Raw genomic sequence first — 17056 nt, 5'->3', positions numbered from 1 at the left:
TTTATCAAGGAATACCGATCGTTTGCTGTCCAAGACCTAAACCTGAAATATTAGATTCAAGTAATGAGACTGGGGAGATTGCCGACATAGGTAATTTATCTTAAAGTACATTTATTGACTAATTTTTGCATCAAATTTATTTAAGAAATCGAATTTATGTGTTTGTACGAAAATAATCGTAATTTGATAAATACATTTGACTAACCTTTTTGTTACATATGATTCTACAGTATCCTTATAAGTTTCTTCAATAAGTGACATATTTTATGTTATTATTAATGGGTTAGCTAGATGTGAGGGCGTATTCCGCATTTCTCTTACGTTTCAACTTCCGAAGTTAGGGGAATTATTTTAGGGAAAGTCTTGCTCTTATCACCCTTGATGCAGATTTCATCTACATTGTATTCAACCCTTGATAATTTTTTCTTCTTTTTGTTCGCTATAAAAACTACAAATAAATATGTTTTGATAAATTTAACGTACATATGTGTTTGTATTTAATTTAGCTTGATTTAAGATTGTTATTTTATCGTTTATTTTTTATGACTTTTCAATTACTTTTTTATTTTTATTATTTTAAATACATGTGCAGGACACATTGCTTTATTTGTAAAAAAAAATACTGGAACTCACACTTTATTAATCAATTAATAAGCGTGGTTCTGATTATAAATTTAATTTATTGTTTTTAAGACAGATGTTCATAGTCAAATTTTGTTCAATTCTGATATGGAAAATTTTTTTAACTCATTTCATTGTAGTGTCTACATATCATTCTGTCTATATGAGTGGTTTGACGAGTTTGATGAAAAAATGTGCCGAAATTGTCTTAGTCTTCAACGTAACTCTGGTTGAGGTTGCAATTAAATATATTTGCAAAAACTCGCGTTCATATTCAGTTGAAGAAATAGAAATGGTATTTAAATCATTTGATTGACAGTTATTCATTTTCACTTCTCTAAATGTCAGATGAGTATTAAAATCTTCATGCCAATGTGTTTGACCGAGTACTCGAGACCAATAGCCAATTCATCGTTTTTGCTATGAAACATGTTTTTTTTGATTAACTTTATTAATTTTGTATAAAATGTGAATTGTACGCTCTTCTTAATATCAATGAATCTCTAAGATTTCTTAGGGTCCCTTAAAAGAAATTTTTCATATTCTATTAAGTAACTCAGCGATGTGATATAAGCATTTTTTGCCAAAGCAAGATTCAAATTTTGTGGAAGATATGTTTTATTTTTAAAACTTCGTAAACATTGATTCAACACACTGTAAATTTTGTCATAAAAAGCGGTAAGAGTTTCGTATTTATAATCCGACACCCAATTTTGTTTCACCAACATGATATTAAGTAATTCGAAATTGCCATTTATAAATTTAAGTATCAGGATATTCATAAAAAATTTAGCAATGCTAAGCTGAAAAATTAGATGTTTCGCAATTTTATTTTAAAAATTGATGGACAATGATTTCTGCTTAAAATTTTCCCAATTTTTGTTCAACCATTAGTTAGCACATGTTTTTTTTTATAAAATGAGATTAATTTTATAATTTTTTTTTAAAGTTTGTAAAGCATTATTATTCTCAAGATTATTTGAATCACCAAAAGTGGTGATTGGTGGTGTAGATGCAAAGCCTGGAGAGTTTTCTAGCATGGTATTAGTATATATGAATAATTGTTAACATGTAGTTTCAACATCTAATATATTCTTTTTAAATTTAAACAGGTAGCACTTGGATGGCCAATAATAAACGGGAAAGACTATGCTTGGGACTGCGGAGGTACACTAATTAGTATAGATTACGTTCTGACTGCAGCTCACTGTACATTCACTTCAAACAGTCGATATAAGACGTTAGTAAATAAAATATTATAAGTAAATACGTATTTATTATATAATAATATTAATTTTATTTACAGTAATAATCCAACCATAGTGAGATTAGGTACTATTAATTTAAAAGATGTTTCTCATTTTTCACGAGATGTAGCAATCGCTGAAATATTTTTACATCAACAATATAAAGCTCCAGTTAAATACAACGATATTGCATTATTAAGACTTGCCGAAGAAATTCCGTAAGAGTTTTCTTTTATGTAAATATACATTTAACATATGTAATTACTTTAAGCCATTTTTAATAATATATTATTTGTATTTAAATTATTGCATACTTTTATGGTTCAAACGATATATGGTTATAGACGAAACACCATGATTAGCATTTTGATATTTTTAAGCAATCAATACAAGCTTATTTTTATTGTTAAGCCTTAATTTGTACACGTATTTGTGTTTTTTTAATTTTATAGGTATTCTGACATAATCAGTTATGCGTGTTTAATGGTAAAAGATTTCCCGAAAAGGTTTTATTCAGAATTTCTTGGGGGTAAAGAAATACCTTATATTCATAACGCTTTTGGATGGGGTGCGACAGAAACATGTACATATTTTTTATACTAATTCAAAGCGTTGATAATAACAGGGGCGAACTCAACAAGTGTATATACTAAAATAATCTAACTGTAAGCAGTTAAATTTAAAGTTAAATACAATCTTTGAGATCGACCTTAATATTATAAAACATTATATAGATTAAAATTAATAATAATTATAAAAATTAAATTTTATAACAGCAACATCTTCAGACATTCTTCAAAAAATAACAATAGATGTAGTCGACAATGTAACTTGCAATGCTGCATATAAAAGTAATAGACGTTTACCAAAAGGAATAATTGATTCACAAATTTGCGCTGGAGCCAAAGGCATAGACACGTGTCAGGTATTATAGTACTTTTAAGTTTATTTTAAAATTATTAAATTTACTTAAGAATTAATATTTTTTTCAGGGGGATAGTGGAGGTCCTTTAGTGGTTCTAGTAAATGACGTATTTTATCTAGCTGGTGTTACTTCTTTCGGTGTTAAGTGTAATGGGGGACAAGTTCCTGGCGTATATACAAGGGTCACTTCTTACATTGATTGGATTGAACACATAGTTTGGAAATCATGATTAAACTACATATGTTCATGCAATTTAAAAATATGATATTCATCGAACAGCAATTAAGAGGTCAATATAAATAATTTAATTACATTTTAATTACATAAGAGGTGAATAATTTTTTCGTAGTGGGAGAAAATTTTTTTTATGTTATATGATTATTTATATGTTTTGTATTTATTTATTTATATGTTATATTTTGATTTTTTATATTTTATTTATTAAAATAATATTTGGGTAATGCCGCATTACTTATTAAATACAAAAAATAAGAACTAATGAATATATGTACATTTATTGGCCCTCTACTTTTGTTATTATAAATGCGTATTAGAAGATATTAAAAGAGTAACTATTTTTTACGCAATCGCCTCATTAAGAAAATAGACAATATATAATCTTGTTTATTTTCGGACTGATAAAGACAATATTGCCAAGCACAAAAGGTATAAAAGGATGATGCTAAATTAATAATAAATCAGTAGCAGAAAATTTAATAGGGTATATGCCAAAGATTAAAGTGAAAGAATGGTTTGATGTAGATTGCCAAGAAGCAGCAAAGAATAAAATTCGGCATGCAAAATAACGTAACAATGAAACCATTTTTTTATTATTAGAAACCGGATTATTTATTGAAAACTATCTATAAACCAGGCGCATACTTTGAGCTACTTTTAGACATGAAGATCCTTAGTTTAAAATCGCTCCGTAATTGGTTCACTTCGTGATAAAACAGTATTTTATTATTATTCTCCTTGATTTTTTCGATTTTATTTAGCGTAATTTTTTCACATTGGTGCTTTTTATTTAATTTTCTACGCTATAGTTTATAGCAGGTGCGTACGGCGAGATACTTTCCCTTTCTCTCGCTCGCGTGTTAAGTGACGAGAGCGAGCGAAAGAGAAAGTATCTTACCGTACGCGCCTGCTATAAGCTATAACGTAAAAAATTAAATATAAAGCACCAATGTGAAAAAATTACGCTAAATAAAATCGAAAAAATCGAGGAGAATCATAAGATAGTACGGTTTTATCAAGAAGTGAACCAATTTTGAAGCGATTTTAAACTTAGTAGCCGAAAATCTTAGGTAGATTTTAAATTATGATGTTTTAGTATTTAAAACTGACAACTTTGTAGAGGCATAACCTGAAATTTTGGGTCCGCCCGCAAAAATATTTATCAGAACCCTTGCTTAAAAAATACATTTATGAATAGTTTTATGATTTTTAAATTTATTTATAAAAAATTGTAATAAATACGAAACAAATATTAGAATACTAATAACAATGTAATTTAATGCTAATTATAAATCAAATAAAAAAAAAAAATTATTATAGACAAATATTAACGACATTATAATTATGATATCTATATAATTTTTTAAGTATATATCATATATACATTAGGTAAATTAAAAAAAAGTACATATAATGTAATATCCCATTATATTTTGAAATTTTGCCTCTTATTATTGCATACCACGAGAGCATCTTGCATCTGAGCGTTAGTTTTCCTTTATATGATTCTAGTATTTTTTCATGTATGATGTGAAAAAACAACTAATTGCTAATTTGCAAGTTAAGAAGTTAGCCTTGCAAATAGATGAATCGTCTATACGTGATAATATGCATTATGCATAGTGTATAATATATTAAATTTCGAGATAACGACAAGCTCATTGAAAAAATTCTCTTTGCCAAAATACGATATATCGAGAAGATAAGTTAATTTGTATTATATACTTTTTCATATTATGAGGTAGAAGGTAAAGAAAAAGTATTAAACTCAAAAATGCTGCTATAGAAGGTAATGATTTTATATTTAATAGCATATATATACAACTCAAGGTATTTGTAATATATGCATCAATGTCAAACAGTACATTACCTGGAAAAGAAAATAACAATGTATAGATTGGTTTTATTAATATAATAATATTAAAAAATGATATTATAGTAATATATTATTAAATAAAATTAACATTTATTGATAGATTTATATTTATCGTATGTTATCCAAAGAAAGCAAGAATTCTTAACACTGGTCGAAGGTCATTTAAAATGTAAAAATGATAGCTTAAAATCTTCTTTAGTATATATTTTTGCATTTTTTATATATTAGTTATTTTTGGGGCGAAAAGTATAATAAAACCTATATTTATTTTAGTTTATCAAAAAGTTTTATTGATTTTGCCTATAAATTATTTATAAAATTTAGAGGCAAAATTATATAAATTTTTATCTTTATCGTGTTAGCAATATGATTATATGTATAATACAACACAGAGAGTATGTTATAGTTACAACCAGGGCTTTTTTAAACAAAAAAGGTGCCGGAACTTACTTCTTTTCAAGCTTTTTACTGAAGAAAATTATATTAAAATATTATTTAAATAATATTTAAAGCACATTTTTCTATGTCACACATAAAAAATAAACAAATCTAAATTTAAAAGAACAAATACAAACATACAACTGAAGATTAAATGTAAAAAAATTGTAAATCATAATATATTTAAATAAAAGTTCATAGTGATTTCTGAAAAATCTTCTCGATTCCTTTTTTAATGATAGTGTGACGCGGACGAAACCCGTGTTTTTGCTCTAGTACTTGTGTCTATATTTCTTAAAAATTATATCTACATATTTTAACAATTAAATAACTTAGCAGGCGCCAAAGAAACGGAAAAATAAATTATGACATTTATTATTGTAAAATAATAAATTATTAGAATTATTATATTTTTTTATAAATATTCCTATTTTATATACTATTATTAATGCAGCCGTACCACTGTTGCAATAAATGTATTATACATATATTATGAAATACAATATGTGCTACGTCGCTCACGTTGTTACAAGTCGTGTTGAAGATCAAATTAAGGTCTTGACAATTCAAGGTGACTGCTTGGTTGAATAAGGTTTGATGATCAAAGTGGAAGTTATTACTTTCTCTGGCGTTGTCTGTTAATTTGGTATTAGCTCTGCTGGATGCATATAAAAACGACTAATACACTGTTTCGAGAATGAGCAAACCTGTTTAATATCTGGTTGAATCTATAAATGTATTGTCTTAATAATAAGTGTTTTTATACGGAAACAATACGGACTTGTTTATAATACAATATGTACAAAGCATAATATAATTAGTATTAACAAACGCATTAAGGTCATATTGCAATAAAAATTTTAAAATGTGAGAAGATTACATTGTGTTTGTATTATCAAACAGGTTTACTCTTTTGTAGTAACTTTAATTATGTATGTTAGTTAGTAACTTATTAAAGCATGGTCTCATTGTGGATAAACATATATACAATAATCAGGAAGCAGCTACTATTTTCCGAAAGTTAGTAAGAAATTTATTTTCAATTCTGTTTTTAAGCAAGTGTTAATTAAAATTTCAATAAGTTTCCCTTTTTCTTTGATTAATAATTTTGCTGAAAATTGTAATCTTGTGGTAAACTGTCACTTTCAAAAGCTATTTTTTTCAATTTAAGTATTTGCTTTTGTTTATTTTATATAATAAATAAATTTTATTTATAAATATGGTTACTATTTTTTTTCAGTCTTTGCAGAACTTTTTGAATGAAGTTCTATGGAAGTGTTTTGGCTTATATATGGTCTAGGAAAGAGGGTGAGATCAACCTTTATTATTTAATATGGACAGTTTAAAGCAGAAATAGAATTTTTATTTAAAAATAAAGCTGTACAAATAATATTATTTTTGTTTATAAATAAAGCCGTTTGTAATTAATTTGCAATTTAGTTATAGAGGAAATTGCGACTGGAAAAATTACCGAGTGGGATGGAAAACGTTTTAGGTATAGTCCGTCCAAGATGTTAACGCTCATCATACTTGTATTGGAAACAAGGGAGCGTGTACGCATGCATGCATACATATACAGTTTTCCTAGAATTTGTTTACACCGATAGGAGAACGTTACCAATACGAAATCAGGGCTGTTTTAAGTGTAGGGTGACCATACTTTGGAAATTTAATTAAAAATTATAATATGTTATATTTTTATTATAAATTATTGTCATGTTGTGTTATTTTGTAATTAACAGGACAATTTGAAAAAATATTATATTAAACAGATATTCAACCTGGAGAGTGATTCTAAAACTGCTATCATGTTTTTGAGTTAAATATGTTTATGAATAAATGAAAAAAGTAAGAAAGTGATATTTTAGATTATCTTCAACAAATTAAATTAAAATAGGAAAAATTAATTGTTAAATTTCACATGGTCACCCTATTATATTCTCTCACCAATACTGTAGCAATGAGCGTTCATATCTTAGACGGACTTTTGTACAGGCATAGACGGCGATTACTTATCAATCGCAAAAGAAGCACTAGTTTTTATGATTGTGTGCATAAACGGTAGCTGGAAATTAAAAAAAAATAGTAAGCAAAATAGAAAATTATGAATATTAATCTAGTTACTAATTTTAATTACATATATTAATGTCGTTTCAAAATCTTAAGACATATGTGAATGTAACATTGAGATACTATTTTTTCTCACATGTTCTGTTACTGTCACACATTACTAGATTTGTCTTTAACATAGTCTGAACGATTACGGAAAAATAAATAATAAGTAATGGTTTTTATTAATATTTTAAATTCATTAAAAGGATATTTATTAAATATATAATATATATACATAAAATAATATTTTTTTAAATTAGTCTTATTATTAAAATTTAATTAAATGTATCGTATATCGTTGTTGATGAAATGACTTAATTTTTCTAAAAAAACTCTATTGTATAAAATAAAATAATTAATCTATGAATATAAAACAATGCATAAGCCTTGTAGTGATAATTATAAAACGAGTTTACTTGTATATTTAGTTGCATCGGCAATTGTATTTCTGTTGATAGTTGCTCTTCAAGACGAGAGTTATTACATTATTTAAAATATATTTATATTTATATAAAGTGTAATTAATGTTTTAACTAACGTGCTTACGAATATTATATTTTTAGAAAATGAAGTTGGAAAGTATTTTAATTTTTATATTTGTCTGTATTAACGGATTAGTGGGACAGTGTGTCGAAAATAAACCAAAACTCAAACGTATACAAATAAATATTTTATTTAATCATAATATATTAAATAAACACTTGAAATTTATATATATATATGTTTTTTATCTGTAGAATATGATAGTTGTACTTTCAATAGTACAACTCAAGGTGTTTGTAGATATATGTATCAATGTCCAATCGTACAACATCAGTTGGAAACGAAGAAGATAAGCCCTGTGATATGTGCTGAAGGTATTTAAAACACATATGAACAAAAATATTGTATTGTTAAACTAAATATACTAATTTTTCCTTAGGAAATTTTCCAATCGTTTGTTGTCCAAGAGATAAACCGAATATATTGAAATCAAAGAGTACAGGAGTCACCGGGGAGAAGGCCAAAGAGTGTAATTTATTTTTGAGTATTAGTTTTTGTAATATAATACAATAGCTTGTTCATAAAAAAATGTACATTTGTATTATCATATTAGTTGTTAGATTTATCTTGGTAATTTTAATTTATCGTAATAACACTAATACAATTTTCTCTAAAGATTGCCAAGCTAATACAATGTTCTACATCCTCGGCGGCGGCGGAAAAGATGCAATGTTAGGAGAAATGAAAAGCATGGTATTGGGTACATACTTTTATTATTATATTCTGTCAGTTAATTGTAAATGGTATTGATTAGGCAGCAGTTGGATGGCCATTGATGGATGGGACAGGGTATGCTTGGAACTGTGGAGGTACACTTATCAATGAACATTTTGTTTTAACTGCCGCTCACTGCACTTTGACATCAGCTAAAAATTTAAAAACGTAAGTATTTGTAATATAATAAATACAATTTTAATTTATTAAATACACTTATATTTTTTCTTTACAGTATTAATCCGACTGTTGTGAGGCTAGGCATTATTTATTTAAAGAAGAGGCAGGAGTATGCAAAAGACGTAACAATTGCGGAAATATTTGTACATCCACAATATAAACCACCTGTGAAATACAATGATATTGCACTATTGAGGCTTGCCAAAAAAGTGTCGTAAGTTTTAGTATTTACAATGTAGAATGATTTATTAATATTTTTTGCTTGCACTTAAAAACGGTTTAACAAATTTTAACATATCTGTCTTCAGAAAAAATATTTTACATATGATTACTTCTTTCCTTTGTATAAAATGCATTGAGCCAATCTTTCTGCAGGGCTTTTTATATATACTATCTGTTTCAGAATTACTTATATTATTAGAATTGCTTGCTTAGTGCGAACGCATATACTTACTGATCAGTATTATACGACGAAACCTTTTAATGCTTTTGGATGGGGCGAAACAGAATTTGGTAAATATATTTTTATGTCTAATAACACATGTCGTTTTAAATATTAGGAAATAATAATTTTGATAAAATGTATATAGAAGGCAATTCTATTTAAAATTACGATCAATAATTATATTTTTATTTGATTGATAATTTAAGGAAAAAAGATTAAATCAATTTTAGCAATACAATTTAAGCGAAAGAAAAAAAAAATAATGATAATTTAAATACATTTCACTGTATATCTGGAACCATAAATATGTTGACATTAGCTTTATAAGTAATATATGCTTTGGTATTTTGTGCTTATATTTTAATTTAAGGTTGATTTTATAGTATTTACCAATACACCAGATTAGTGGGAATGTACAGTTGCATGAAATATTTTATGGTATAAGTGTTCTTAAATTGTTCGTATTTAAAGGGTAGTATGCATTTTTTAAAAATTAACGTAAAATAGTTTTTTATATATTATTTTTAAAGATTTATCTTGAATACCTAGAAATTAAAAAAAAATATTACTGGTGTTACTTTACACCAGTAATATTTTTATTAAAATAGCATATATTAAAATGGGTCTAATTCAGTTTTTGTAGATTAAAATTTTTTTTTATAGTTATTTTTATTAATTATTGGTCTACGGGTCCTAATGGCGGAAAGCCCTTCAGAACAAAGTTGCATAATATACTTAAGAATATTAAAGTTTCAGAATATACTTACAAAATAAAATTAAGCTTGACGTCCTGGTGTTAGTCTAGTTAATTAATACTTGTTTTCCAATTTACGTTAATGTTATGGTCATTTTGGAGAGCTAGTTTTATTGGCTTAGATATTATTTAAATGAACTCAGTAGATACAAACTAACATGGTGTTAAAAATATTTTACAGCAAAATCTTCTGATATTCTTCAAAAAGTTACTATAAGTCTAGTCGATAATGAAATATGCAATACTAAATATAAAAATAGAAGACATCTGCCAAGAGGAATAATTGATTCGCAGATTTGCGCTGGAGCTAATGGAACACAAGACACGTGCCAGGTATCATGCATTTTATTGAATCTTTACCGTATTGAAAAATATAGACTATTGAAGTTGTTTAATTTCATTTCAGGGTGATAGTGGAGGTCCCTTAGTGATTCAAGATAACATTGACGACTATGCTCTAATCGGTGTGACTTCTTTTGGTGTTGGATGCCTTGGAACACAAATTCCTGGCGTGTATACCAGAGTTAGCTCTTATTTAGGTTGGATTGAAAGTATCGTTTGGTACTGATTAAATAAAATATGGTGAAATCATTATTATATGTGTATAATTTATACGACATTTCTTTAGAAATTATATAAAAAATAATTATAAGGTCTTGTGATGTATATTATAAAGCAAGTTTATCTTATATTTAGTGTGACTGCAACTATTTCTCTATTTTATGGAAATGGTTTGCCTTCATTCGACGGTCATACATAAATATTATAATTACAAAAAGGTATGATTTATTTATACATACATATACAAGTTCTAATGATATTTCCGTATTATGATGAAAGTTTTTACATTATAAAAATATTTTAGACTTTGAGTTATAATAGTCATAATATTTATTTTCGCTTACATATGTGTATATATTTTATATAATTCAGTTAAATAAAGAGTTTGCTATATGTATTTTTTACTCTATATAAGGTAATAGTTGGTAAATCAGGGATTTTGTAAATATAATATATTATACACATGTACATATATATCATACACATAATTTCAATTGTACAAAAACAACAAATCGACAATTAAAAAAAAATATAATATATTTTATATACATATTACATATAGTAACATATAACGGAAACCACATTGTAAGTAACGCCGGAAATATCAACTAAAGATTTGTTTTTTTAATCTTGTTAATGAATTACTGTATATGTAACCACAAATTTGGATTTTTCTACAAAACTGTTGTATTAATATTCTCATATATATCATTATCAGGAAAAAATTATATTTTTGCTAAGAAGTCAATTTTGCTATTAAAATGTAACACATAAATACTACAGTCTATGGCTTGTGTAAGAATCCTAATATCATTCTGAATTTTAGGATGATATTAGAATTCTCCTTTTCTTTAGGACCTAAAGAATAAATTTCCTAGTTAATTTTGCTACATAAATATTATTTAAATTTTAAGCAGGTTAAGTGCGAGTGAGCGGTAGCAAGCGGGTGTTGGTCAGAACAGCGAATATCCCATGAATAACTTTCTGCAACGAATCTACTTAAAAAGAGCATTGTATATATTGACAAGATTTACCTTACATAAATGGTACAGGGTTGGTAATCCCTGGTTTAGATAATACAAATATATTTATGCTCGTCTTTTAAAAAATAAATTAATAAACTTGAAAAAAAAAATTAAAATTTTGTAAAGGGTAGCATCCAACAGACTGCTTCTCTACATGCCAACATATGTGCTCATTTCTTTTTTACTTAATATCAATAATTAATGATTTTATATAAAGAATTCATTAATAAAACTAAAATAATACTGAGCAAGCACAAAAGTATAATTATTTTGTATATTTTAAGTGAAAGATTTGGACTTTCGAATAAACGGATTAGAGTCACTGGTAAACCTTTTAATATTATTATTGATTGTGATATTATATTTGTATATGAAAACAAATTAAATACTTAATATATGTAAATAATACATTTGTGCTAAAAGTTAGGCCAATTAAGAAACGGAAACCACATACAAATTAACACACCGCGAACAATGTGTGATGCCGGAAATTTTATTATTTCAATTACTGACACTTTAGTTGCTAATTTGCTCTTAATGTGGCTTGAGCTATAAGCATATATTTAAAATATAAAGTATTAATTATTTCTATAAAACGAATAATTTATAATCAGCTAGACATGAAGTTTAGATTTCTTTGCGTGTTTATTTTTATAAATATAAGAATGGTGCATTGTATGGAACACCTACTAAACGGTATGAATGTCTTTAATCTAATAAATATTTTTAATATATATTTAATGTTTATATATATACATATATTATAAACTCAACAGAAGGGGATGTATGTGCTTTTAATAGTACAATACAAGGTGTTTGCAAAAAAATGTACCAATGTCCAATTGTACAAGAATCTCTGAGATCTTTGAAAATTACACCTGTGATGTGTGGTATTATATAATGAAATTGTGCCAAGTTATACATGTATTATTTGTATTTATACATAAATATGCGTATTTTTATTAAGGGTTAACGTCGAAAATCTGTTGCCCGAGGTTCAAACTATTTCCAAAAAGGAAGAAAACAACCATCGGACATTTGGCCAAAAAGTGTACTGTATTTTTAGAATTCTGAATTTTAAAATATTTATTTTTATATTAATATGCTTTCTGAAGTTTGCGAAGAAAATGTAAACAGGATTTTTCACAAGGATGCTGGGGGTGGTGTAAATGCGCTTTTAGGAGAATTTACAAGCATGGTAATATATCATTTTTTACGTTTTTCTTGCAATCTGTGTTTCTATATTGCTATTAAGCAAAACTTTTATCATTACATCTGTTATGTGTGAATCGGTCATGAGCGATTTATCAGTATAATTAAAAATCAATTATTTTGCTCTTCAATCTTTCAGTCGCTCTCCGTTAATAATTTTCATCTTGCATTTTTCACTTTTTTTTGGCAATTTTAACTTTAAAGTTTTATGAATAAGATTCATTTAGCATTCGATACTTTTCCTAAAATTTTATTTTGGAACATCTGAATTATATTTATTTTGTAGTTGCTTGCTGATCCCCAGATTTAAATAACCTACATCCAAATTGTCTTAAGGATGGATTTGTATACGAGCAGCTTGTTCTCCATTATCACTTGAAAGATTGTGACCATTATCCAGTATTATTTTGTCAGTCTAAGTCCTATTTTCTTTTACTTCAAATATCAGGTTTTAGGGAAGCATTCTGTCAAAGTGCATCATCAAATACTTTTGCTTTAAAATTATTGTGTTGTTCAATCGGACGGGAGGATATGTTATCTTTCTCATGGTAAACGTAACATTGATAGACTTTATCTCGTCTGTTTTTATTCTCCAAATATGTAGCGATTCTTGTATTGTGTTAAGGTTTTCTTGAAGATAAGTATACTCTGTATCCGGGTTTTTATAATAAATGCGTCGTCAATAAAGGCTGTGCAGGTAGTTCTGCTTGTAGTTGACAAGTCTGCTGTATATATTAAGTACAGTACTGGTCTTGTAGGATGCACTGAGGTAGTTGACAAACGAAAGATTTTTTATATTGATATGATATTGACACAAACACTAATTTAAAATATTAAAAAAAATATAACATATAAGTGCCGCTACAATTATTTTTTATCTAATAATGTAGATATATGCTGAAACGTTTTAATTAAAATTTATATCTTTATTATTATAAGATAATACATTTCATTCATAATTTAACAAGAGCATTTATCATGCTTATCTTTCTGGATATTTTTTCACTATTTTTAAAACCGCATAAGTTTGAAAACTAGATTTTACCGTTTTATTATGTTATCTTTTCCTTCGATAATGTGTGGCTACCAACAAATTATACAACTAAGACCTTTGACTATTTGCTGAGAGATTCAGTTAAAAAATAAAATAAAAATATGCGAATAATTATATATAAACATATGCTTGCTAGGTGTGGAGTTACATAATAAGCAATACATTCAAACATAATAAAGCTTTATAAGCTAACTAACATATCAACTTAAGAAGTAAACCGACGGCATTTTTATTATCAAGGTGTATTTTTCAGTCTTTTGCATGATTTTTTTTGAATATCTACGCTTATTTCTGAGCTTACTGGTCTTACTTCAAAAAACTCTTTTAAATCTTTTTAATCTGTTCGTCAATATAATAATTATAAGCATGTTATTAATAAAAAAATTATGTTTCATATATCTAATAAAATGTTTTACATTTGTTAGGCAGCAATTGGATGGCATTTAGCAGATGGAACTGGATACGATTGGAATTGTGGAGGAACACTCATTAGTACAAATTATGTACTAACTGCAGCTCACTGCACTCTAAAATATGACGATAAATTAAGAGAGTGAGTAACATAAAATAATTAAAAAAAAAAAAAAAATTGAATTAATATTTTTTTTTAAAGGCAAAATCCTACAGTAGTGAGATTAGGAGCTCTTAATTTAAGAAAAAAATCGAATAAAACACTTGATGTAAAAATTGTTGAAATATTTGTACATCCAGAATATAAGGCTCCTGTGAAATACAACGATATTGCACTATTGAAGTTGGCTGAAGAAATTTTGTAAGAGTTTTACATTTTATACGATGATTATTTTATCTTTATATACACTTTTGAGTTTTATTATTTTTTATAGACAAACTAATACAATAAAGGCGGCCTGTTTAGTGATAACAAACAATAGGAAGATTATGAAGGCAATATATAAAATACCATTAAAAGCCTTTGGTTGGGGCGAAACAGAAAGATGTAATATTATATATTTTCATATCACAATAATATCAAAAACTGTGTATTTTTAAAATACTTGTGCAAAATTGTTGTACAGTGAAATCTCTTTATAACGAATCTTCAATTTATCCCTGAAAAACTTTCATATAAAATGTTTTCATTGTATCGAAGACTGATCACAGATACTCAGTATAACGAAATATTTTGATCCGAATTCAGTTCGTCTTTGACTTGGCATGTGTCGGATGTGTTAACAAGCGACATTCGAGGTGTTTCGCTGACCCTCAAACTTTTTTCATAAAACAATTTCTTAACAAATTTTATTATGTTCATAACAGTATTCTTAAAATGGACAAAAAACGATATGTATATATTGTAAAAGGTTATTTCGATGCTGTAGTAATATGGTAATTGAAAATAAAATAAAAATATATCATCTTCCTTACATTAAATATAACGAAATTTTTTCTTTGATCCCGTGAGCTTCGCTATACTGAGATTTCACTGTATACAGTTTAATTAATCTTGAACACAGAAACGAATGGAATGCAGCTAATTAATTATAAGTTTATGTATTGAATTTCTGCTTTAAAGCTTTTTTTTAAATGTACTTTTAATGGGTCTCGAATATTGTCCAATCAACTCTCAGTAAATTTATATATTTATTTATACACTATGTTTTGAATCTATTTTACAGCAAAGCAATCAGATATACTCCAAAAAGTTACAATAAAAGCAGTCGATAACAAGAAGTGCAATGCTTCATATAAAACGAGAAGAGGTTTGCCAAATGGAATAATCGATTCACAGATTTGCGCTGGAGCTGACGGCAAACAAGACACATGTCGGGTAACTCGGTATACTATTTAATATATTTAAAAATGTTGCTATAGTGATTTAATTATTTTAGGGTGATAGTGGTGGTCCTTTATTGATTTTAAGCAGGGACAGCTTTTACCTATTAGGCATTACTTCGTTCGGTATTGGATGCCTTGGATCAACAGCTCCTGGTGTATATACAAGAGTCAGTTCTTACATTGATTGGATTGAAAGTATCGTTTGGAAATAATAGTAGAGCTAGATAGTATAAGAAAATAAAAAATAAAATATTACCAGTTATAAAATTAATTAAATTGAGAGCAATGTTCTAATAAAACATTTCAACACAAATGTACCTTTATTATCTTCTTCACCTACTACAACCAGTGGTCAGTTTTGGCCTTTCCTCTTCCTTGTGATAATAATAAAATAGACAGAACAACAGAAGCAAATATTTGAACAAATTTATGCCAAAACATTATTTTATTTTACTCATTAAAAAAACAGTTATAATGTATTATCAATGAAAATTGTAATGAATTACTATCTAGTTATGTAAAAAACTTAATAACAGAAATAGCAATATTAATATTAAAGAATAACCTCATGCAGGGCGGGACTAATTCGTTTTCGACAGTACCTTTTACCTGCGTTTAACTATACAATTAACCATGCAAGTGCTACACTACCTGTTACCTTAAAATTTCTCGGTACTGGCAATAAGCAATTCGTTCTAGCTGTCTTCGCGATTGACGTTGCAATTTGTTCGCTCACAATGTGTTCCAAAACTTGTGTATAAAAAAATAAATAATAAATTTTCGACCCGGGGGCGGATTTAATAAATTATTTGTTAAAAAAATATAATATTTTTTGTCAGTATCAAAACTCCGTGTGAATGGCAAACAGTCGTATATCAAAACGTTAAACAAATCATAATTTCGAAGGGTAGAACCGTTTTCATTGATAAAAGTTTACACCTGACCAGATCTATTCACGCGATCGCATGGGTTTAAAGGGCAAAATTTGTTGAAAAAGTAGGCGTAGAATCTGGATACAATGCGAACGCTTATGAATCCCGAGAAAGAATGTAAACACGGACAAAAAATTATAAGATAAAATTTTAGTGTCCATCTATCATTATTATAGCCATTTTGTCAACCCATTGAAAGTTTAAAAATCTCTCACGCACCCATCTGGCTTTGATATTTTTTATGAATATCTTTGATTAATTATTTTTTACATTTTATATATACACAACAAAAAGGCTTTTCAACTATAAAAACAAGCATTCAATCTGAGATCAGAAACATTTTAAACAATTACAATCGAATACAAACGTAAATTATTAGCAAA

The 17056-nt window shown here is 27.1% G+C and overlaps 3 protein-coding genes across 3 annotated transcripts in view; 2 read left to right on the top strand and 1 right to left on the bottom strand.

The window, feature by feature from the left end:
• LOC148228202 (transmembrane protease serine 9-like) overlaps window positions 1-10876 on the top strand; it is an 11336-nt gene extending 460 nt beyond the window's left edge. The window contains exons 3-17 of the mRNA XM_088200197.1: window positions 10-90; window positions 1571-1662; window positions 1734-1861; window positions 1928-2086; window positions 2321-2451; window positions 2645-2793; window positions 2861-3016; window positions 8157-8313; window positions 8379-8468; window positions 8616-8692; window positions 8754-8881; window positions 8949-9107; window positions 9297-9406; window positions 10274-10425; window positions 10499-10876. Coding sequence (XP_088056323.1) covers window positions 10-90; window positions 1571-1662; window positions 1734-1861; window positions 1928-2086; window positions 2321-2451; window positions 2645-2793; window positions 2861-3016; window positions 8157-8313; window positions 8379-8468; window positions 8616-8692; window positions 8754-8881; window positions 8949-9107; window positions 9297-9406; window positions 10274-10425; window positions 10499-10660 — 1931 coding nt within the window. The 3' untranslated portion in view covers window positions 10661-10876. The remainder of the gene's footprint in view (window positions 1-9; window positions 91-1570; window positions 1663-1733; window positions 1862-1927; window positions 2087-2320; window positions 2452-2644; window positions 2794-2860; window positions 3017-8156; window positions 8314-8378; window positions 8469-8615; window positions 8693-8753; window positions 8882-8948; window positions 9108-9296; window positions 9407-10273; window positions 10426-10498) is intronic.
• The window catches only part of LOC148228199 (putative sodium/potassium/calcium exchanger CG1090), a 252929-nt gene that overhangs the window by 76956 nt on the left and 158917 nt on the right, over window positions 1-17056 (bottom strand). The gene's annotated exons all lie outside the window — the stretch shown is intronic.
• Window positions 12159-16054, top strand: LOC148228201 (venom protease-like). Its single transcript, XM_088200240.1, has 9 exons — window positions 12159-12374; window positions 12455-12568; window positions 12646-12729; window positions 12794-12876; window positions 14370-14497; window positions 14558-14716; window positions 14790-14902; window positions 15582-15733; window positions 15795-16054. Exons 1-9 carry the CDS (start codon window positions 12299-12301, stop codon window positions 15951-15953), a joined length of 1068 nt encoding a protein of 355 aa, XP_088056366.1. The 5' UTR covers window positions 12159-12298; the 3' UTR covers window positions 15954-16054.

The sequence above is a fragment of the Plectrocnemia conspersa genome, unplaced genomic scaffold (assembly GCF_051122295.1).
Source record: "Plectrocnemia conspersa isolate PC_06_02 unplaced genomic scaffold, ASM5112229v1 ptg000012l, whole genome shotgun sequence".
Classification (NCBI taxonomy): Eukaryota; Metazoa; Arthropoda; class Insecta; order Trichoptera; family Polycentropodidae; genus Plectrocnemia; species Plectrocnemia conspersa.
The sequence above is the reverse complement of the archived record's forward strand: the minus strand, read 5'-3'. Positions and strand labels throughout refer to the sequence as shown.